The sequence below is a fragment of the Conger conger genome, chromosome 9 (genome assembly GCF_963514075.1).
Source record: "Conger conger chromosome 9, fConCon1.1, whole genome shotgun sequence".
Classification (NCBI taxonomy): domain Eukaryota; kingdom Metazoa; phylum Chordata; class Actinopteri; order Anguilliformes; family Congridae; genus Conger; species Conger conger.
Genome location: NC_083768.1, coordinates 57,838,819 through 57,862,818, shown reverse-complemented (window position 1 = coordinate 57,862,818; position 24,000 = coordinate 57,838,819). Strand labels below are relative to the sequence as shown.

The following is a 24,000-nucleotide window of genomic DNA, read 5'->3' as shown; positions in this document are numbered from 1 at the left end:
TGTAGGCATATAGTCAGATGTGTGATTAACCAATTATACCAAGCAGGAGCTAATGTAAAGTAACATATAAACAGCTGTATAGGAGGGTTAAAACTGGGTGAGGAACAGCCAAACTCTGCTTCCAATGTGAGGTTGCTGAAGACAGTTTAATGCCAGAAGTCATACACCATGGCAAGACTGAGCACAGCAACAAGACAGCAAGGTCTCTCAGGCAGAAATTTTAAGGCAGACAGGGGTTTCCAGATGTGCTGTCCAAGCTCTGCTGAAGAAGCACAAAGATACAGGCAATGTTGAGGACCATAGACGCAGTGGTCGGACAAGGAAACTTAGTCCAGCAGATGAAAGGCACATCATGCTAACTTCCCTTCACAATCGGAAGATGTCCAACAGTGGCATGAGCTCAGAATTTGCAGAAACCAGTGGGACCCAGGTACACCCATCTACCATGCAGAGTCTGGTCAGAAGTGGTCTTCATGGCCCCCACAGAGCCCTGATCTCAACATCACAGAGTCTTTCAGGGATTACATGAAGAGACAGAAGCATTTGAGGCTGCCTAAATCCACAGAAGTGGCTAGTGGCTAGCTCTCCAAGATGTTTGGAACAACTTACCTGACGAGTTCCTTCAAAAACTGTGTGCAAATATACCTAGAAGAATTGATAGTGTTTTGAAGGCAGAGGGTGATCACACCAAATATTGATTTGATTTAGATTTTTCTTCTGTTCATTCACTTCTTCTGAAGCGTGCCCTGCAGTGATGGGACTCAGGGCCTGGTTTTGGTTTGGTGGGGAGGGGGGGGGGGGGGGGGGGTCAGGCACGTAGCGGACGCTGAGCGGGACTTTCCGGAGCAACGCTGACCTCGTGCCAATGAGTTACCACGGTTACATTACCACATCGCCTGATATGCCAATGCACTCGCATAGCCAAGCACACACACTCACTCGCATAACTATACACAAACATGCTCATACACACACAAATATAACTACACACACACACACACACACAAACATGCACATAAACACACAGATATGACTATACACACACAAACACACAGACATGACTATACACAGATAAACACACAGATATGACTATACACACATAAACACACAGATATGACTATACACACACAAACACACAGACATGACTATACACAGATAAACACACATATATGACTATACACACATAAACACACAGATATGAGTATACACACACATTAACACACAGATATGACTATTGTGGTGCCTGGGGGTAAATCCTGAGGCCGTGGGTGGGCCCAGCTGAAATCCAAGACACAGGAGTCAGTAATCCAGAAAAAATTAGTCTTTTTATTTTTTCTGTTTTCTTTTTTTTTTCGTTGGGGTATTGCTGATAGCGCCCCCCCTCAGGGCAAGGGTAGTAAAACGGGAGAAAATAAAAGGGCCGTTGAGGCAAAACTAAATTAGGTTCTTCCCAGACCGGGGTATTCTTCAGGGCCTCCTTCCTTCTTCCCTCCGGGGCCGCGTCAGGGCTGGGGGAAGCACACAGAGATAGGGTTAGGTAAGGGGGCTCAATTATCCTCACGTGTCCGTTGGTAATGGTGGGGCCTCCTTTTAGGTTTAATCCTCCAGGTCAGTACGGCAGAGGATCTTTCCTCTGCTCTTCCTTCCTCAGCATAGGCGCCGACCGACTCCGTTTGCAGCCTCGACCGCGCCTTAAATATCTTCCCCTGCTCATTAGGGAAAAGGGCTGCAGCTGAGTCAGTAGTTTTCCACCGTGTTCACTTACGTGCGCTGTCCGGGGTCCTGGACTGAAGGTAGAGGGTTCTCTCTCCATGGTGCTGATCTCCCCATCACTTCCCTAGGAAAATAGACCCCTTCGCATACCTCTCCCAATGCATAACGGTTGCAGGGTTGCGTTGTGCGGGCCCTTCTGGGGTTCTCTACCCACGTGGCGCAACATGCAGGAGCAGGGGCGCCACATATTCCCCCCCTCAGCTCCAAGCCCCGGGCGGGAGCGTCTGCCCCTAGGCCATCCTCTCTCCTGGATAGCGCATCAGCATTCTGGTGCAGCTTCCCAGCACGATGCTCCACCTTGAACCTGTAGGGTTGCAGCTCTAAAAACCAGCGGGTCACTCGGGCATTGCTGTCCCGGTTAAGGTACATCCATTTTAAGGGGGCATGATCAGTCACCAACAAGAACTCACGGTCGAGTAGGTAGTAGCGTAATTTACTTACTGTCCATTTGATGGCGAGGCATTCCTTCTCGACCGTGGCGTAATTCTTCTCATGGCTGAGGAGTTTCCGGCTGATGTACGTCACTGGGTGCTCCACTCCGTCCTGGATCTGCGAGAGTACAGCCCCAAGTCCCACTTCCGATGCGTCGGTCTGCAGCACAAAGGTTTTCTTGAAATCAGGGGTGATCAGTACCGGTTCCTCCCCCAGGGCTGCCCGTAAGTCCAGGAAGGCTGCAGTGGCGAGGGGGTTCCACTGGACCCGGTTGGGCTGCTCCTTTTTGGTGAGGTCGTGGAGCGGGGCTGCTCGTGCTGCAAACTCTGGAACAAACTGTCGGTAGTACCCACCAGACCCAGGAACATTCTCACCTGCTTCTTGGTGGCCGGTTGGGGCCAGGTGACGATGCTGTCGACCTTGTTCGACTGGGGCTTCACCCGTCCCCTCCCAACAGTGTGGCCAAGATAGGCCGCTTCCTCCAGTCCGAGCCGGCACTTCGCAGGGTTAGCTGTCAGCCCGGCCTCCCTCAGTGACGTCAGCACAGCTTCGATCCTGCCGACGTGACTGTCCCAGTCGGTGCTGTGTATGATTATGTCATCCAAGTAGGCTGCGCAATACATCTGGTGGGGCCGTAACACCTGGTCCATCAGTCGCTGGAACGTGGCTGGGGCTCCATGTACGCCGAAGGGGAGGACTGTGTATTGGTAGAGGCCCGTGGGGGTCGCAAAGGCCGTCTTCTCCCTGGCACGGGGGGTTAGGGGAACTTGCCAATATCCCCGCGTCAGGTCCAGGGTGCTTATGAAATCGGGCCGGTCCCAGCCGCTCGATGAGTTCGTCCACTCTCGGCATGGGGTACGCGTCACACAGGGAGATATCGTTCAGCCGGCGGAAGTCGTTGCAGAACCACCAGCTCCCGGTTCCGGTCGACCAGCTCACGTAGCGCTTGCTTCTGCCGGCAGCTCAACTGCTCTCCCATCCTCACATCAGGGGTCGGTGGTGGGACACACTGGGCGGAGAGGGCTGGGGTCGGAGCTGGGGGTGGCTCATGCCATCTCTTCATCAGATTAACATGGTAGATCTGGAGGTGGCGTCGTCGCCCCGGCTGCCTCACCCGGTAGTTCACTGGTCCCGTGCGCTCCACGACCTCATACGGCCCATGCCATTGGGCCAGAAATTTACACTCACTGGTGGGGACTAGGATCATCACCTTGTCTCCTGGGACAAATTCTCTCACCTGCGCTCCCCGGTTATACAGCCTGGCTTGCTCTTGTTGGACCTGTTCCATGTGGGCCCTCATCATGGGCCAGATCTGGGCCATCCGCCGGTCCATTTGTTCCACGTGTTCGATCAGGCTGCGGGTTTTGGACGGTTGCTGTTCCCAGGCCTCCTTCGCCAGGTCTAGTAGTCCCCGAGGTCGTCGGCCATATAATAGTTCAAATGGAGCGAAGCCGGTCGTGCTCTGGGGTACCTCTCTGACTGAAAAGAGGAGATAGGGTAAGAGCTGGTCCCAGTCCTTACCGTCAGTCTCGATTGTCTTCCTCAGCATGGACTTGAGGGTTTTGTTGAATCTCTCCACTAGCCCATCGGTTTGGGGGTGGTAGACGGAGGTCCGCAGTTGGGTCACGTGTAGCAGCCGGCACATCTCTTTTAGGACCCCTGACATGAAGCACGTCCCTTGGTCTGTCAGGAGTTCCTCCGCTATCCCGACCCGGCTAAAGAGCATGAACAACTCCTTGGCCACTGCCTTTCCTGTCACAGTCCTGAGCGGGATAGCTTCTGGGTAGCGAGTCGCATAGTCCAAGATCACCAGGATGTACCGATGTCCCCGGCTGGACTTCGGCAAGGGCCCCAGGATGTCCATCGCGATCCTCCTGAAGGGTACATCGATGACAGGAAGGGGGATTAGTGGGTTTCTCAGGGTTACCTTAGGGCTATGGAGTTGGCACACAGCGCAGTGGCGGCAGTAGTCCTCCACAGCCTTTTTCACCCCGGGCCAATAGAACCTCACCAGGATCCTCTCGTAGGTCTTCTCCCTTCCCAGATGGGCTCCCAGTAGGTGAGTGTGGCCTAAATAGAGGACTCGGGACACAAACGGTTGGGGTACGAGCAGCTGCTCGACTTCCTCCCCCTGTGGGTTACAGACTCGATAGAGCAGGTCACGTTTTACCCTGAAGAAGGGATAAGCTGGTGTACTCACCGCCCCTTGGGGTACCCCGTTAATGTCTCGGGCGTCTCTCCAGGCTTGAGCGAACTTGGGCTCGTTTAGTTGGGCAGTGCCGAAGCGGGTGGGCGCTTCGGCCTCCTCGCTCGTCTCTCGGGGCCCATCCGAGAAGGCCAGACGGACGTCTTTCTCCGGGGGCAGGGCCTCCCCAAGCTCTTTTTCGGTCGCGGTGATGGTTCCACTGGTGGCCGGGGGGTTTGGTTGGCGTTCCCACTCTGGTAGCGGGGCCTCTACTTCACTGTCCCCAGATGTCACTGCCCAGACTGGATGGGGGGTGCGGCGGGCCGCCCTTCGGGGCCGTCGTGGCCTCATCTCGTTCGGAGACCGGGACCCCTCCTCCCAATAGGTCCGGAACAAAGGGCAGTCTCTTCCCATTAACACAGGTACGGGTAGATTTGGTACCACTCCTGCTCTCACCGAGTGGGTTCCCCGTGGGGTGATTAGGTCCACCCACACCGTGGGGTATTTCCTGGTGTCCCCATGGATGCATGCCACAGCCACCTCTTCACCCCTCTCTTCTCCCGCAAATTCTGGTCGCAGCAGGGTGATGGCGCTGCCCGAGTCGAGCACTGCTTCAGTGTCCCGGTCCCCCACTCGTACCGGGAATCTGGGGGCCTCCGTACTCTGATGTGCCCAGCAGGTGGTCAGGTACAGGCAGGGGTGCACGGGGCTGCTCGCACCACTGGCGGTGGGCCTGGACACCTCCTTCCCAGGGCAGTTCCTGACTAGATGCCCCTCCTCTCCGCAGTTGTAGCATCTCCACTCAGGCCGTGGTCTCCCTGTATTGGGTCTGCCCCGGCGATTTGGGTTAGGGAGGGGCGGTGGGTGCTTCACAGGTTGTGGGCCCTGGGTTGGTTGGCTCTGGGTTTCGGTGCGTTCTGGTTGGAGCATCTTCTGGGTTACCTGATGGTTTTCAAGGAGGGCCACTAGGAGGTCTACCGAGGCGGGTCCCACCTGGGCTACGTATTGTTTGGCCTCCTTCGGTAGGGCGCGGGTGCATCGGTCCAACACGACCCTCTCCAACAGGGGTGGCCCCTCTCCCTCGGCCAGCCAGCTCTTAGTCAAGCGGGTCAGGGCGGCGATTTGGGACCGGGTAGGCTGGGAGGCATCATATGACCATTCGTGGTAGCGCTGGGCTCGTGCGGGGAGGCTGAGCCCATATCGGGCCAGGATGGCTTTCCTCAACTTGAGGTAGTCGGTGGCATCAGCCACGGCCATATCCCGGTAGGCCTGTTGGGCCTCCCCCATTAAGAAAGGGGCTAGTATGGCCGCCCAGTCTGCCGGCGGCCATTCTTCACGTTGAGCTGCTTGCTCGAACACGTGGAGGTACGCCTCGACGTCATCGTCGCCCGTCATCTTCATCAATACATCTCGTGGGGTCCATCTCGACCCGTCGCCTGGAGATAGGCGACAGAGTTCAACCACCGCTTCCTGCAGGGCCCACTGGGACTTTGCCAGCTCGGTGATGACCGCTTCCAACATCATCCCTTGGGACTCCTCCTCTGCTTCTGCCTCTTGCATCTCGGCCAGGGTAGGTGCAGCCAGCCGTGTCCTTCGTCTCCCTTCACTGGGGGGTGTGGCCTCCATTCGCGTTGAACTCAGTCGCGTTGATTCTTCCGTCCAGACCAACTTTCCCAGCGTGGCATCAGTGTGCCCGCATTCTCCACCATATGTGGTGCCTGGGGGTAAATCCTGAGGCCGTGGGTGGGCCCAGCTGAAATCCAAGACACAGGAGTCAGTAATCCAGAAAAAATTAGTCTTTTTATTTTTTCTGTTTTCTTTTTTTTTTCATTGGGGTATTGCTGATAGCGCCCCCCCTCAGGGCAAGGGTAGTAAAACGGGAGAAAATAAAAGGGCCGTTGAGGCAAAACTAAATTAGGTTCTTCCCAGACCGGGGTATTCTTCAGGGCCTCCTTCCTTCTTCCCTCCGGGGCCGCGTCAGGGCTGGGGGAAGCACACAGAGATAGGGTTAGGTAAGGGGGCTCAATTATCCTCACGTGTCCGTTGGTAATGGTGGGGCCTCCTTTTAGGTTTAATCCTCCAGGTCAGTACGGCAGAGGATCTTTCCTCTGCTCTTCCTTCCTCAGCATAGGCGCCGACCGACTCCGTTTGCAGCCTCGACCGCGCCTTAAATATCTTCCCCTGCTCATTAGGGAAAAGGGCTGCAGCTGAGTCAGTAGTTTTCCACCGTGTTCACTTACGTGCGCTGTCCGGGGTCCTGAACTGCAGGTAGAGGGTTCTCTCTCCATGGTGCTGATCTCCCCATCACTTCCCTAGGAAAATAGACCCCTTCGCATACCTCTCCCAATGCATAACGGTTGCAGGGTTGCGTTGTGCGGGCCCTTCTGGGGTTCTCTACCCACGTGGCGCAACATGCAGGAGCAGGGGCGCCACACTATACACACATAAACACACAGATATGACTATACACACATAAACACACAGATATGACTATACACACACAAACACACAGACATGACTATACAAACACAAACACACAGATATGACTATACACACACAAACACACAGATATGACTATACACACACAAACACACATTAACACACAGATATGAGTATACACACACATTAACACACAGATATGACTATACACACACATTAACACACAGACATGACTATACACACACATTAACACACAGATATGACTATACACAGATAAACACACAGATATGACTATACACACACAAACACACAGACATGACTATACACAGATAAACACACAGATATGACTATACACACATAAACACACAGATATGAGTATACACACACATTAACACACAGATATGACTATACACACATTAACACACAGATATGACTATACACACATAAACACACAGACATGACTATACACACACATTAACACACAGATATGACTATACACAGATAAACACACAGATATGACTATACACACACAAACACACAGACATGACTATACACAGATAAACACACAGATATGACTACACACACATAAACACACAGATATGAGTATACACACACATTAACACACAGATATGACTATACACACATTAACACACAGATATGACTATACACACATAAACACACAGATATGACTATACACACACAAACACACAGATATGACTATACACACACAAACACACATTCACACATTACAATTAATAACCTTGCATAACATTACACATAAAAATGCCCACATCCAGTTAACAACACAGACACACAGTAACAAATGCAGTGATCCCCTTAAACATGCATAATATGTCCATTGGCCTTTTCATTTATCAAAGAAACTCAGGAATATACGAACACACAAGGAGTTCCTTTCCATGATGTACCCATAGGGGAATTTATGGGGTTCCAGCATTTAAGGGGGTTTCCCCTCTGACAGCAGAAATATTTAGAAATACCCCCTGAATAATGATATGGCCAGTTAAGGTGTGTCATGATAAGAAAGGTTTCTTTCTCTTCTAATATTCCTGTTGCACAACCTGGCTCATCATCAGTTACAGTACATGGTAAAATGGCTGCATGTGCTGTTTCAACCTTTCGCCCTACCTATAATTCTCACAGACACTGGTGCAGGATGTAAATTAAAATATTCATCATTCATTCATTATCCTAACCCGCTTATCCTGAACAGGGTCACAGGGGGGCTGGAACCTATCCCAGCATACATTGGGCGAAAGGCAGGAATACACCCTGGACAGGCCGCCAGTCCATCGCAGGGCACACACACCATTCACTCACACAATCATACCTACGGGCAATTTAGACTCTTCATTCAGCCTAACATGCATGTCTTTGGACTGTGGGAGGAAACCGAGGTACCCGGAGGAAACCCACGCAGACACGGGGATAACATGCAAACTCTGCACAGAGAGTCCCCAGCCGACGGGGATTCGAACCCAGGACCTCCTTGCTGTGAGACGGCAGTGCTACCCACTGCACCATCCGTGCCACCTAAATAAAAATATATTAGATAATATTGATTGACTCATGTCCCCTGGAAGCAAGATGCAGGAGATTGTTGGTGACGATCCTGATTTTTCTCAAGTGGTGAAAGGTGACAATGAAACCAGTGGTTCAAAGGGTTTTCGTTTCATTTATTGGAAACACTGACCCCACCCATTTCATGTTGTTGAGCTTTGGAATTTTCCTGCGGCTGCATTTCAAGGAGGGCAGACTGATGCTAATATCTATGTGCAAAAACAATGAATACATTTTAAAAATGTAATGTGAGAACATTTTCCAAGCTGCAGTGTGTGGAAGAATTTAAGTCGATTGTAATTTATCACAAGGGCAGACATTGACAGTCATTATTATGTACAATTTGAATTAAAAACATAATGGTAAAATAATATAGAAATACACACATTGACCAGGGTGAAGGCAATAGGGAAGTAGCAATTATAATTATATAGGAGAGCCTGCACACCCAAACTCAATATAATTCTTTATTAGTATGAAACATTTCCACCCATAGCGGATCCTCATCAGGTCAAACTAAGAGCTATCTTCAGCGTGAAGAAGAACATTCACACACACACACACACACACACACACACACACACACACACACACACACACACACACACAAAACAGAGTTATTCAATTTCATTTAATTTGTATAGTGCTTTATTCAACACAATAATGCCCCAAAGCAGCTTTACAAAGAGCCCAGGCCTGAGACCCCCTCAGAGCAAGCCCTGGAGGCCCTGTGGGGTTCCTTCCTGGCCGGAGTACAGGAAGAGGAAGTGGAGGAACAGGGTTGAGGGTCTTCCTCGTCATCGTTCACGATCACGATACTGTCCATTAGAAGGCCAAGGCCAAGAAGGCCTGACGACAATACAATAGACATTCGTTAGCTATAAACACGTGGCTTAATTTGAAATGTACCCGCTATATATGTTGCTTTGTAATCAGATTTCAATTTTACTGCGTCAAATTTTCGATTTCCGATTTCAACATAGACTACCTACAGTGGGAGCAGTAATTATTTTATCCCTTGCTGATTTTGTAGGTTTGTCCACTTACAAAGAATGGAACTGTGTAGAATTTTAATCATAGGTACATTTTAACATTGAGAGACAGAATATCACAAAATAATCCACAATAACAACATCATATACATTTTATAAATTTAATATCATATTTTCACATGAAATAAGTATTGCTCCCACTGTATGCATAATGCAGTAGGCCTACATAACGCTCCTTCACCATACAAAATAAATAAACGTGCATGCACATAACGCTGTACATACTGACTTTGTTTATATGAAACAAAGGTTCATTTTACTACATAGAATTATATATTTTATATGTAATAATCTGTAGAAATAAAAAATATATACATCACAATCCATCCAGGATAAATGCGTTGTTTTTTTTTCGTTTTATATATATTTTTTTTCCCTTACCCTTTTTCTCCCAATTTGGTAGCCAATTGTACCCCGTCTGATTCAATTAGAGCTAGTATTGGATACACCGCCCACACCCCGTCCCTCGGCGGCCTGAAGGAGAACAACACGCCTTCTTCAAGCTTTTGGCAGGACCGGGAATCGAACCCGGGAATTGAACCCGGGAATCGAACCCCGGTCCTCGGTGTGAAACTGTAACGAACCGATGCCTGCATCAAGGTCGGTTACTTTAGCTGTGTGCCACCCCCATCCACCGCGGCCCCCATATTTTATTTTACTTTTAAGTTCACTAATGATTGGCAGCATGCTTTTGGTCCCGATATGACCAAACCCAAATCTTCCTTCCTGTCATTGTGCAGTATAGGATCTATAGGATCTTTCAGGATGAAATCTCATCTGAATAAAACAGGTCTAGCATCACTATTTGATTTCACTGGCTCGTTTTGCATAATGTTGCTGATCTGGGTTGCACAGGGAGTGTGATGACTTGGATGCATCCCATGGTTCTTGTAGGTGCTGAGGGGGTGAATGGAGTTACCAGTGAGGGGGTGAATGGAGTTACCAGTGAGGGGGTGAATGGAGTTACCAGTGAGGGGGTGAATGGAGTTACCAGTGAGGGGGTGAATGGAGTTACCAGTCATGCCCAGAGTCCAGGAGACGATCCTCAGCAGCCCGGTCACATTTTAAATATTCACGTGTGAAAAGAAAACAGGTCACAGGAAGTCGTGTAAAACTTCACTTTTTCAAACATTACTACAATTGAACTACAATTTTCATGCAACAAAATGACTTGAAGCACTACTTCTTCAGCGCACTCAGGATAAGAGCGTCTGCTAAATGACTATAATGTAATGTAATGTAATGTTCACATGTTTTTCTTGGAGAGGACATTAGGCCCCTTAAAACAAATTGAGCATAATTTCATCATACCTATTGTGTCTGACCATGAGAAAGCCCTATATGGCCCCAGTGCTACAAAACACATCATCAAGCTGGTTCCCCTATGACATCGGGTTCCTTCAGTTCTCCAATAACCTGCATACTTCCTCGGTCTCAATCAAAGAGCACCCCTGGGGTAGGGTGGAACCCAAGAGCACGTCTGGGGTAGGGTGGAACCCAAGAGCACCTCTGGGCTAGGGTGGAACGGTCGGGGGGTTCACACTTGGCAGCGTGAATGTGTGGTCCAAAAGCCTACAGGATACTGTGTGAGCCAGCAGGGACCAAAATCCCCAAATCCCTTGTTGACCCCACACTGCAATGGATTCAGGCTGTTCAAGGGGTCCCAAACGTTCAGAAAAAAGGGTTCCCAAAGGCTCCTATGCCTCTTCACAAAGGAACTACACAGTGAGCATGTTATTAGGTAGACCTATACACCAGCTTGTTAATGCAAATATTTCATCAGCCAATCGTGTGGCAGCAACATAACAGCATGCAGACATGGTCAAGAGGTTCTGACATTTGGTTATTCCAGACCAAATGTCAGAACGGGGAAGAAATGTGATTTTGACAGTGGAATGATTGTTGGTGCCAGACAGGGTGGTTTGAATGTCTCAGAAACTGCTGATCTCCTGCGATTTTCATGCACAGCAGTCTCTAGAGTTTGCAGAGAATGGTGCCAAAAAACAAAAAAACATCCAGTGAGCAGCAGTTCTGCAGGCAGAAACGCCTTGTTGATGAGAGAGGTCCACGGAGAAGGGCCAGACTGGTCAAAGCTGCCAGGAAGGTGACAGTAACACAAATAACCACACACTACAACAGTGGTAGGCAGAAGAGCGTCTCTGAACACACAACGCGTCAAGTGGATAGGCTACAGCAGCAGAAGTCTCAAAAATAAGCCTAATAAATACCTAATATGTGCTCACTGAGTGTATATCTCGTGTAAGGGTTATATGTCAGGCAGAATGGTTCAATCGGGGAACCTTAACACATACCCTAGAGGGTCCCATAAAGACCTAGAATGGGTTCCCTTATGGGTCCCTGTACCAGATAGGTGTACCAAATAAAGTGTCTGGTGTATGTAGCTATGACTCATATATTTTCTTCTTTTTATTTTTTTAATTATTTTTGATATTCGTTTAGTTTAGTTAGTTATTGGCTGCCCATTTATTTTCATTTTCCTATAGGCTAGATACTGTTAAAGATGTTTTATTTTCTTGAAAAGTGTTCTATAAATAAAGTTATTACTGTTGTTATTGTCATTATTATTATTATTATTATTATTATTATATTGTATTATATTATATTATATTATATTATATTATATTATATTATATTATATTATATTATATTGTATTATATTATATTATATTATATTATATTATATGAAGGTGCGATGTCTGTGCTAACCCTGGTGGAAAATCCAGTTATGACCAGCTTGAAATACTAACCTAGCTTGAGCTGCTTTTTCAGCACTGTTTTTCTAGAGTATGTAACAAACACAGTTGCGTTTCAGCACAGAAAGTCAGGTACTTTCCCTCTCCATCCTTGTTTTGTCACGGCGAATATAAAATTAATAGAGATTAAAATGAATGGGACGTTTACAGTGAATGCATTAATTCACATTTGTTCACAAAATGTGGCTCTAATTATTACAGGTCAGAACATGAATGCACCTTGTCGTCTACACAGCCTTTTATTTTGGTCCAAATGTCGACTATATTGTGTCCAGTAACTCGGCCATATTCTGGATTATTTTAATCGCATTCGAAGTTACAGAATATTAACAGCATTAAGGCACCTCCAGTGGTAGCTGAACGGAAATAATTTTCTAAGAGATTTTCTGACGGCGCTACCACCTCCTGCTTTGGGTAGGGTACCCGGCCTTCACCAGTAGATGGCGGCCTAGTATTATCCTCCACTCAACGGTGGCTATTTTAAATCACGTGATTTCTCAGAAACAGAACGCAAAGCTGCAACTTGATGAGAAGCCAGATGGGATATATGCCAAGGAAATCAGCTGGCTAGGTCCAGGCGATAAAGGTGCTGGTAGTATACCGTATACAATGTACTTCAATTCCACTCATTTCAATTAAGAATACAATAACACATAATTATGAAAACAGACCCCGTTCTAATTCACAATTACAACCATGTACTACAGTGGCTCCATTCATCGATGTATACTTTTTGTATATAGCCTGGGACCTTTCATAATCACGAAACTACACAACCCAAATCACACGCATGTTATTTAGCTGATGCTGTTACCCAAAGGGACTTACAGTTGATTAGACTAAGCAGGGGACAAGCCCCCCTGGAGAAATGTGGGGTTAGGGCCTTGCTCAAGGGCTCAACAGCTGTGCAGATCTTATTGATCCTTCTGGGTCCCAGTCATGTATCTTAACCACTGTGGTACATGATCCGTATCCTTGTTATTTTTCCTCTGCCTGTAACGTGCCTGTGTGTGTGTGTCTTAGTACCATTCCATTTGAGTCTATTTGTAGCTCAACACAAGAGGTAATGCACCCAACCTTGCAACCTTCGAAAGAGCTCTGGCCAGGGCTCTGACACACAGGGAGGGTGCTATTTATATTCAATTTAATTTATTTATTCCTTCATTCACTCATGATTTTCAGGGGGGTTTTGAGGTAAGGAAAGGGAAAGGGAAACAGCTGGAAGTAGGTGTCCAGGGTTGAAAGCTGATTTGCATTTGGAGATTGTTGCTGCTGTTTTTCAACCTGAGGACCAAATAAGTAAGGCCACGCCATCGTGAGGCTGACAATTTGAAATAAATTCAATAATTACAGGCTCTAGTCATTAGGAAGCAGAAGACCTGGTCGACCACAAAAACAGAGGAGTACTACCGAATAACAGGAGAATGCTTTCAATTGTGAAGAAAAACCCTTTTCCGACTGTGGGATAGCTTGAGAACACTCTCTTTGACACATAGGTGTTTCAAAGACTATCCTGACGATAAAGGCTACAGGGTTCACCGCAAGATGCACACCCCTGGATAGTCTCAAGAATACACTGGCCAGGTTACAGTTTGCTAAAAGCACATTCAAAAACTGGAGTTAAGAGCGGATATGATCTGTACCAAAGTGATGGAAAAAGGAAAGTTTGGAGAAAAAAAAAAGCATCTGCTCAAAGCTTCTCCCGTCATCTGTGCAACACAACAGAGGCAGTGGTACAGCTTGGGCATGGCTTCCACTGACACTAGTAAGTAAGTACATTTAATTTCTATGCCACCTTTCACACACAGAGTCACAAAGTGCTTCACGGGATCAAAAAAAACAAAACAAAACATAAAAGAACAATAAATAAGTCAATAAAACCAACAAATCACAAATAACAGGGCATGAAATAAATGGAACTACAGACACAAAAACGGGTAGACAAACACCCGTCTGAAGAGATGAGACTTTAGCTGCTTTTAAAAAAAATGTTTAAGTCCAGTGGAAGAGTATTCCACAATTTAGGTGCCACTGATTTGAAGGCTCAGTCACCTTTAGTTTTGAGCCTAGTGCGAGGGACAACTAGTAAGCCCTGATCAGAAGACCTCAGAGACCTGCTGACAACATTTGGGTGGAGTAGATCATGAAGGTAAGCAGGTGCCTGACCATGGAGGGCTCTATATGTGATCACAAGAACCTTGAACTGGATCCTGAACATGACACGTTGTTCTGTTCCTGTTTTCTGTCTGTTAGTTTATCATTGTTTATTATCGTTATTCTTGTAATTTATTATTTTTCATATTCATGTCTGGTGTTCTGTTTATATTCATTAGTCTTTGCACTCGTCTTCCCCTGTGATGTCTGAGTCTGAATGTTTACTAGCCCAGTCACTCCCCTGTGATGTCTGAGTCTGAATGTTTACCAGCCCAGTCACTCCCCTGTGATGTCTGAGTCTGAATGTTTACCAGCCCAGTCACTCCCCTGTGATGTCTGAGTCTGAATGTTTACCAGCCCAGTCACTCCCCTGTGATGTCTGAGTCTGAATGTTTACGAGCCCACTCACTCTCCTGTCTGTATGCTCCACTATTCGGGTGTTTACGGTCATTCCAGGGTTCAACCTTCCTTCCAATCTTGCATTCCTTACTTCCTGCTTTCTCTCCAGTTCATGTTTGTACATAGCACTAATATACTAATCCCAACTAATACAGTGGGCTCAAAAATTATTGGCACCCCTGACAGAAAATGAACAAACAATACTCAAAAAAAATTCTAAACAATATATTTATAGACAAACTCGAAATACCAACATGTGATAAATACTGTGCTATATTAATGTTTCAATGGAACCAACAAAAATCATTTACTGATTTAATTAAAAATCAATTTCCTCCAAATCAATGTTTCACAATTATTGGCACCCTTAAAGATTATTGTAAATAACACCTACCAAAATTAAACCAGGTATTAAATTCCACTTATTTAAGTTTATCTATGTGTTAAGGCACTGTATTGAGTGATTACATCACTTCCTGTTTCACTAGGGTATAAAAATGAGGTAACACACATGCAATATCCCTTTGTCATCCAACACCATGAAGAAAACAAAATAATTGGCTGTTCAAAAGAGGCAGATGGTCGTAGACCTTCATAAACGTGGTAATGGCTACAAGAAAATTCACAAACGATTGAATATACCACTGAGCACTGTCAGAGCAATTATAAAAAAGTTCAAAAGATATGGAACTGTTGAAAATCTCATGGGTAGAGGACGCAACTGCATTTTGCCCCCCAGGATACTGAGGAGAATGGTGAGAGAAGCAACAAAATCCCCAAGGATCACAGTGAAAGAATTGCAGGCCTTTGTGGCATCTTGGGGTCACCAGGTTTCAAAAAGCACCATCAGACGCCACCTCCATAACCACAGCCTCATTGGAAGGGTTGCCAGAAGAAAGCCTTTTCTGACCACAAGACACAGAAGAAAGCGCTTGGAGTTCGCCAAACGTCATTTACATTATGACTGGAACAAGGTTCTCTGGTCAGATGAGACCAAAATTGAACGTTTTGGTCAGATACAGCATCGGTATGTTTGGCGTAGGAACAGAGATGCATACAAGGAGAAGTACCTCATACCCACAGTGAAATATGGTGGTGGGTCAGTCATGTTTTGGGGCTGTTTTAATTGCAGAGGTCCAGGGGCACTGGTTAGGATTGATGGCATAATGAAAACACACCTCAAGATCCACACAGAAATGGTTCCGTGACAACAAAATCAACGTTCTGCAATGACGATCTCAGTCACCAGACCTCAATCCAATCGAAAACCTGTAGGCTGAGTTGAAGAGGTCAGTTGATAAGCACAAACCCAAGAACGTGAAGGATCTTGAAAGGATATGCAAAGAGGAATGGTCCAAAATCCCTCCAAATGTGTTCCTTAATCTTGTCAAAAATTACAGGAAGAGACTCCATGCTGTTATCCTTGCCAAAGGTGGTTGCACTAAGTACTAGGTGAAGGGTGCCAATAATTCTGAAACCTTGATTTTGTTGAAATGTATTTTTTATTAAATGATTGTTATGATTTTGGTTGTTTCCATTGAAACATTAATAAAGTACAGTATTTGGCACATGTTGGTGTATTACCTTTCTCTATAATTATATTATTCTTTATTTTTAAGCCTTGTTTGTGCATTGCTGGTGACGGGTGCCAATAATTCTTGAGCCCACTGTATATAATTTGTACAGTACTAATATACAGTATACTTTGTACAGTATACTAACACACTAATATGTTCATCAAACTAACAAACTAACATTCACTAGTTTTGTATATTTGTAATTTAAATCACTTAACTAACTTATTAACGCATCTCCAGTTTCAATTCTGTTCTGTAACTCTGCCTCCCTATTCTATCACTGATTACTTGCTTAGTTTCAGCGAAGTATTTGCACCTTTTTCTCCATATCTCTGTATCTCCTGATTCTGCAATTGCAATTGTCTACACCCTAGTCCAGAGCCATTTGTATTACATGTGTGTCTTTGTGATTCCAGTCCACGTTTTCGTTTCCCCCTCATTATTGTGCTATTACCCTTTCACCTGATGTTTATTTGTTAGACCGCCTTCACTCCCAAGCCCTGCCTAGTTTGTCTCATTCCCCTGTGTATTTATACCTGTCCTTTTCAGTTGCACCTTGCTAGTTCGTCTTGTCCTGTTTTTTTGAGTCCCAAGCCCTTTATTACTTCCCCCTGTTCTAGGCCTTGTAAGGGTATTTTTCTTAATTGGCAATGTGTGTTAACATAAAGACAATCACATGACTACAAATAACCTTTTACTTTTAATCCTTATTACTATTAGACCACTTTCTGAATTAAGTGCTTACTAGGAGTCTTTCTCTGTCTCTCTCCCAGCAGACAGACAGCCTTTGACCTTAATGTCTCTGCTTCTCAGCTAGCACATTTTGGTCTTACAGGAAGGTCAACAAGGGGTATTCAGAAGACAAAATACTGATAAATATTCATGACCAGCTTCATGTCTTTTTGTTTTGGTAAAGCCCCCCCTTCTGGAAAAGTGTGTATAAGTGTCTTACTGTGTCTGATTCAAATCAGAAAGCCAGTAAGCTTTCTCACTTTCTGTTATTTCTTTGCAAATAAAAACAAAAAAACTGAAAGTTAAACGATAGCTATTGAAGGCTATTGAAGCCTTGTTTTCCTGAGCCCTTACCCTGTTTATTGTTGGAATTCCTGTGTTTGACCCCTGCCTGATTTTTGGATCTGCTTGAACCCCTTGGTTTTTGATCTTTTGCCTGTTTGTGATTATGCTGCCCCTTCATCTACTAGTAAACCTGCCATTTTCCACACCCCTGTGTGCTTCTGGTTCCTCTGTCCTCCCCGCCGTGACACAGGTAGCCAGCGTAAGGAGACCAAGTGATAGGAGTGATATGACATGATATGACATGACCTCCTGGACCTGGTCAGCAGCCTGGCAGCAGCATTTTGGACCAGTTGTAGGCGGTCCAGAGATGATTTGCTGAGGCAGGTAAAAAAGCGAGTTACAGTAGTCCAGGTGTGATGAGATAAAAGCAGCTAATAATTTCCAGCAGATAATTTCCAGCTCAGACACTGGCTCACTGTGTACAGGAACATCCTATCTGCTCCAGTTCAACCACAAATTCCTCAGAAGTCATTGGACAGAAATTCACCTAGCAGCAATTTAGCTTTTCCATGTGAAAGGTTTTCTGTGTTCTGTGTTCACCTGTCCTGAATCCATTTAACAAGGCAGAAAGGAAACGGCCTCAGAAACAAACAAACAAACAAACAAACAAACAAACAGAAACTGAAGATGGCTGCAGTACAGGCCTGGCGGAGCATCAACAGGGAGCTGAGAGCTGAGAGCAGCTGCACCTCTTAATAAGCACTTTCTGAAGCTCAATCATACTGACCCACTCTGAGGATCACACTCTGAAGCTCATTAATGCTGACCCACTCTGAGGATCACACTCTGAAGCTCATTAATGCTGACCCACTCTGAGGATCACACTCTGAAGCTCATTAATGCTGACCCACTCTGAGGATCACACTCTGAAGCTCATTAATGCTGACCCACTCTGAGGATCACACTCTGAAGCTCATTAATGCTGACCCACTCTGAGGATCACACTCTGAAGCTCATTAATACTGACCCACTCTGAGGATCACACTCTGAAGCTCATTAATACTGACCCACTCTGAGGATCACACTCTGAAGCTCATTAATGCTGACCCACTCTGAGGATCACACTCTGAAGCTCATTAATACTGACCCACTCTGAGGATCACACTCTGAAGCTCATTAATGCTGACCGACTCAGGATCAGGCACTAAAGCTCATCTCCACTCATGGAACGTGTGTCCCTCTATGACCCCTGACCTTTCACCCCTGAGCTCAGAATGAGGTGCAACCTGCATCCCCTCAGGCTCACCCACAGCAGCGTCTCCTCTAGACCCACTCCAGCCTCCTCTTTTCCTGCACAAAACTCTCCTCACAAGGGCCTTTGGTTCCCATGTTTCAGAAACTGCTTCATGTCCAAAACAGGCACAGCTTTCCATGGGCTGGGATGGTGCTGATTTTACCCGTCCCCTTGTAGATCAGTTATTACTGAATTTTAAACACCAGGCTTTTTATTGCCTGTCCTTAAATTGGCTTTAGGTAGTGTAACAATTTTTATATCTCCATATTTATGTTAATTGGTCATTTTTCCTCATTGTTATTATTATTAATAACAACAACAACAATAACAATAATAATAATAATCTTAATTAGTAGGCTATTAATAATAATACTATTGTCACAAACAATAATACATCATTAATCGTGATATATTTAAATTGTAAGTTGTCTAATGGGCTACATGGTGCGTCACTGCCACAGTCACGATTTGGATTCAGTGTACTGTACTTTCAGTTTCAAGAATTAACCTGCCTAGAGTTCGATGACAGTGGTAGAATTCTTTTTCGTTATTGGTCAAACATTTTATTTTGAGGCAAATATTTGCGGTACTGTGGGAGACGGTCATTCCGCAAGAAACACTTCAACTTCAATAACATGTTGCCAGAATGAAGAAGTTGATTTCAATCACGCTGATCCTATACGGCATCCACGCTACTTATGCAGGTAAGACGATGATTTTCAATGTATTTTGTGAAGAAAGCATTCCCTTGAAATGTGGATTCCGTTTACTCTTAACGGAAGAGTGAGGCGTAACATGTTGACCAAAAGATATATAGTATATTCTTCCAATGGAAATGGTTTAATTAAACAATAGTTTAATTAACTTTCATTTTGTAATATTGTAGTTTTAACAGTCATTCACAAGTGTCGCATGTTAAGGCCCAAACCGACGGTCGGCTGCGGAGCGCCGACAAAGATGGCCGACCGTCGGTTTGGTGTGTCCGGGCCTTTAGGGGCGACGCAGGAACAGGTCGTAGAGGCGATTAGTTTTGGTTCAGCGCCGTAAAAGCGGGGAGTAAACTCGGCTGTTGTGTAAAAAACACCGTTTTATCGCTGGCTTTTGCGTCAGTTATGAATTTTAATTAAATGTGATGACCTTAAAAGCGTGAAGTTGGGATTAACAGGTGACCTTTATTCTTTAAAACCGAGGACAACATTTTGATTAACCTGTCTTTAATTAGATCTGTTAAAAATAATATCTCTTTTTATGCAGTTGTTTGCAAGAAGCACAATAAGCAGAAGCACCATAAGCGGAATATGAATATCATGTTAGTTATTTTACTCTCTATGACACCCATAGCTATTACTGCGGTGGCTATCATGGCCCTCTGTATATAAACAATATAAATGTATATTCCAATAAGAATTACAACATGGATTACATTACAATAACTGGATATTATTAATATTATTGTCTTCTTACAGTTCTTCATGTAATGATTAAATAATTTTATTTTTATAATATAATATAATGCAAATATATTATAATATATTTTTCAAACAATGTTCAGCCAAGTAAACATGTTTGTTTTGAATCTACACAGCGATCAACTTCATACTCAATATGGTTTGGAATGTTTGAATTAAAAAAGAAATGTTCCTATTTTCCATGGTTCATAAGTAGTTCTCATGATCGGTGGTATGAAAAGAGCCACCGATCATGAGAACTACTTATGAACCATGGAAACTAGGAACATTTCTTTTTTAATTCAAACATTCCAAACCATATTGAGTATGAAGTTGAAGTTGCGTGCTGCCTGAAGTTCCGTATGTGATGTAATTAGCCTTCTCCAATGTAACTGGAGTCAGCCAGCAGCAGATGGGTTCATTGAGAGTTTTATGGATATTATTGTTTGTATATTAGGCCTTACTGTGTCATAAGGCGAGGAAAAAGGTAGTATTGTAGTATGCAGTGTCATGATTCCCTTGTCAACTCCTCCCTGTCTTCCGGCTGTTTTCCGGCATCCTCCAAGAGGGCCCACATCACTCCGCTGCTAAAAAAGCCTACTCTGGATCCCTCCATCATCCAGAACTACCGCCCGGTATCTCTTCTTCCTTTCCTTTCTAAAACTATAGAATGAGCCGCTTCTACTCAACTTTCTTCTTTCTTTTCTAACAACAACCTGCTAGACCCCCATCAGTCTGGCTTCAGATCGGGCCACTCGACAGAGACTGCGCTCCTCTCCGTCAGTGAGTCACTCCATGCCGCACGAGCAGCCTCCCTCTCCTCTGTCCTCATTCTTCTAGATCTCTCTGCTGCCTTCGACACTGTGGATCACTCCATCCTCCTGTCTGCCCTGTCAGCAACGGGCATCTGTGGCACAGCCCTGGACTGGATTGAGTCCTACCTCTCTGGTCGCTCCTTCCAGGTTGCCTGGGCTGGTTCGGTATTGACACCTCGGCCCCTCGCCACAGGAGTTCCCCAGGGCTCAGTCCTTGGCCCGCTTCTTTTTTCTCTTTACACTCGCTCCCTTGGCCCTGTGATCACTGCACATGGGCTATCCTACCACTGCTACGCGGACGATACCCAACTCTTCGTCTCATTCCTGCCGTCTGATACGCAGGTTTTAGCCCGTATCTCTGCTTGCCTGAGGGACATCCAGAGCTGGATGGACAACCACCATCTAAAGCTCAACCCAGGCAAGACTGAAATGACATTCATCCCTGCTAATACCTCTCCCCATCTGGATCTCTCCATTTCCCTCGGGGATACCACACTCACGCCGTCACCCAGTGCAAGGAACCTCGGCGTGGTGATAGACAGCAGACTGTCCCTTTCCGAGAACATTGCGGCGGTGACCCGGTCTTGCAGGTTCTTCCTATACAACATACGGAGAATCCGCCCCTTTCTCACCCCCTACTCGACCCAGCTCCTGGTCCAAGCGATGGTTCTGTCCCGCCTGGACTACTGCAATTCCCTCTTGGCTGGCCTCCCAGCATCCGCCATCAGACCCCTCCAACTCATCCAGAATGCAGCAGCTCGTCTGGTCTTCAACCTTCCCAAATACTCACACGTCACCCCCCTGCTTACTTCCCTCCACTGGCTGCCTGTCATGGCTCGCATCAAATTCAAAACATTGGTGCTAGCCTTCCAAACAGTTAAAGGGTGGTCTTCCCCAGCTTATCTACAAAAAATCATCATACCCTACACGTTCAGCCTCCACAGGCCGCTTGGACACAGACTGTCTAACGGTATTCCTGCACAGTGATATGTCCAGCAGGGGTTGGGAGAGATAGAGCGCGAGATAGTGAGGTCCGAGATACAGGGTCTTGAAAATGCTGTTAGCTGAGCTTCACTGTGTCGAGAAGGAGGACGCAGAAAAAAAGCAATACATCTCCCTATTAAATGTCTGTTTATGACTCTGTGATTAATACTTAAAGGCATAATAAGTCATTTCAGACTTTTAACAGTCGAGAGGAATTGCAGCAATGAAACTGTTTATTGGTAAGGAGTTCTTCACTGTAGTCTATTTGCCCTGGCTGGACCTAATTGGTCCTCTCTTGTTTAGTTGGCTATAAGTGTGTATTTCTGAGAAATATTTAATTAAGAAAATCATTTTTAATTTGATTCCTGTGATGGTCCTGTGTAACATTTCAAAATTTTGTGAAATCATTTTATATGTAATAATTATAATTCACTGTCAATAGATAGATTAAATAAATGTGTGTGTGTGTGTGTGTGTGTGTGAGGGAGGGAGAGAGAGAGAGAGAATTGCACTTTGCGTACACTGTCAGTGTACTGTAACTGTACACTGCTGAACTATAATTTTTGCAGTTCTGACAAATGTGTTTGTGTCCACAGCCTCTCACTCTATCAAGTACTTCTACACTGCTGTCACAGCGGGTATTGACTTCCCAGAGTTCACTGCTGTGGGTCTGGTGGATGATGAGCCGTTTGTGTACTATGACAGCAAAATCACAACGACGATCCCCAAGACTGAGTGGATGAAGAAGAATGTGGGAGAAGATTACTGGGACAGAGAGAGTCAGAAGTTCCTTGGTTCACAGCAGACCTTCAAAGCCAATATTGGAATTGCCATGCAGCGCTTCAACCAGACTCAGGGTGAGTAAACCCACATGTGAACAGTACATACACACACACATATACACATACGAACACACACATGCTCACACTTACGCACACTCACACACTTACATTGATACAAGCACACACACTCACACAGACAGACACACACGCACACACACATACACACACACACTCACACACACACACACACACACACACAACTGTTCTTGGGTATTTACACAATGTTTCTAAAAGTTTCTTTCTGACACACTTATGCCTCCACTGCCATGCGGTATTTTTAGTCACGACTTTGCAGTTTTCAGGATCTTTTAAGAAAATCCCGTTTTAGGCCGGGCACACACTGTGTGACCTGTCCACTGATGACATCTCAGACTGCAGGATTCAATCTCCCCTCATGCACGTCTGACGTAGGTGCTCTCACTGTACGACGGTCATCAGACCGTTCATAACTCTCAGGACCTGCTGCTCACATTCACTCACGATAATAGTCACTGGAATATAAACTGCTGATCTCCTGGGATTTTAACGCACACTAGAGTTTGCAAAGAACGGTGCTAGAAAAGAGCTGCAGTTCTGCAGACAGAAACGCCTTGTTAATGAGAGTCGTCAGAGGAGAACGGCCAGACTGGTCAAAGATGACAAGAAGGTGACAGTAACACAAATGAACCACATATTACAACAGCGGTATGCAGAAGAGCATCTCTGAACACACAACGCATCATAACTCTTAAGTCTCAAAAAATAAGTCTAATAAACACCTAATAAAGTGCTCGGTGAGTGTATGTTGCAGTATATTCCATTTCCATGAGGGTGGTGTCATTCACCTGCTGAGCCCCTCCCCATTGGAACTTTACTCCCCTGCTACACGCCCCCCCCCAGCCCCTATGTATGTGTGTGTGTGTGTGTGTGTGGGATGTGTGCAGTGACAGTGACAGTGTGTGAGTGTGTGTGTGCAGTGACAGTGTGTGTGTGTGTGTGTGTGTGTGTGTGTGTGTGTGTGCAGTGACAGTGTGTGTGTGTGTGTGTGTGTGTGTGTGTGTGTGTGTGTGTGTGTGTGTGTGTGTGTGCAGTGACAGTGTGTGTGTGTGTGTGTGTGTGCAGTGACAGTGTGTGTGTGTGTGTGTGTGTGTGTGTGTGTGCAGTGACAGTGTGTGTGTGTGTGTGTGTGTGTGTGTGTGTGTGTGTGTGTGTGTGCAGTGACTGTGTGTGTGTGTGTGTGTGTGTGTGCAGTGAC

At 45.8% G+C, this 24,000-nt stretch overlaps 2 protein-coding genes across 3 annotated transcripts in view; both read left to right on the top strand.

The window, feature by feature from the left end:
- LOC133136501 (patr class I histocompatibility antigen, A-108 alpha chain-like) overlaps positions 1-24,000 on the top strand; it is a 137,096-nt gene that overhangs the window by 44,638 nt on the left and 68,458 nt on the right. The window lies entirely within an intron of this gene.
- The window catches only part of LOC133136502 (patr class I histocompatibility antigen, A-108 alpha chain-like), a 43,955-nt gene continuing 39,217 nt past the window's right edge, over positions 19,263-24,000 (top strand). For both annotated transcript variants that reach the window (XM_061254047.1, XM_061254048.1), the window contains exons 1-2: positions 19,263-19,381; positions 22,521-22,781. In XM_061254047.1, coding sequence (XP_061110031.1) covers positions 19,324-19,381; positions 22,521-22,781 — 319 coding nt within the window. In that variant the 5' untranslated portion in view covers positions 19,263-19,323. The remainder of the gene's footprint in view (positions 19,382-22,520; positions 22,782-24,000) is intronic.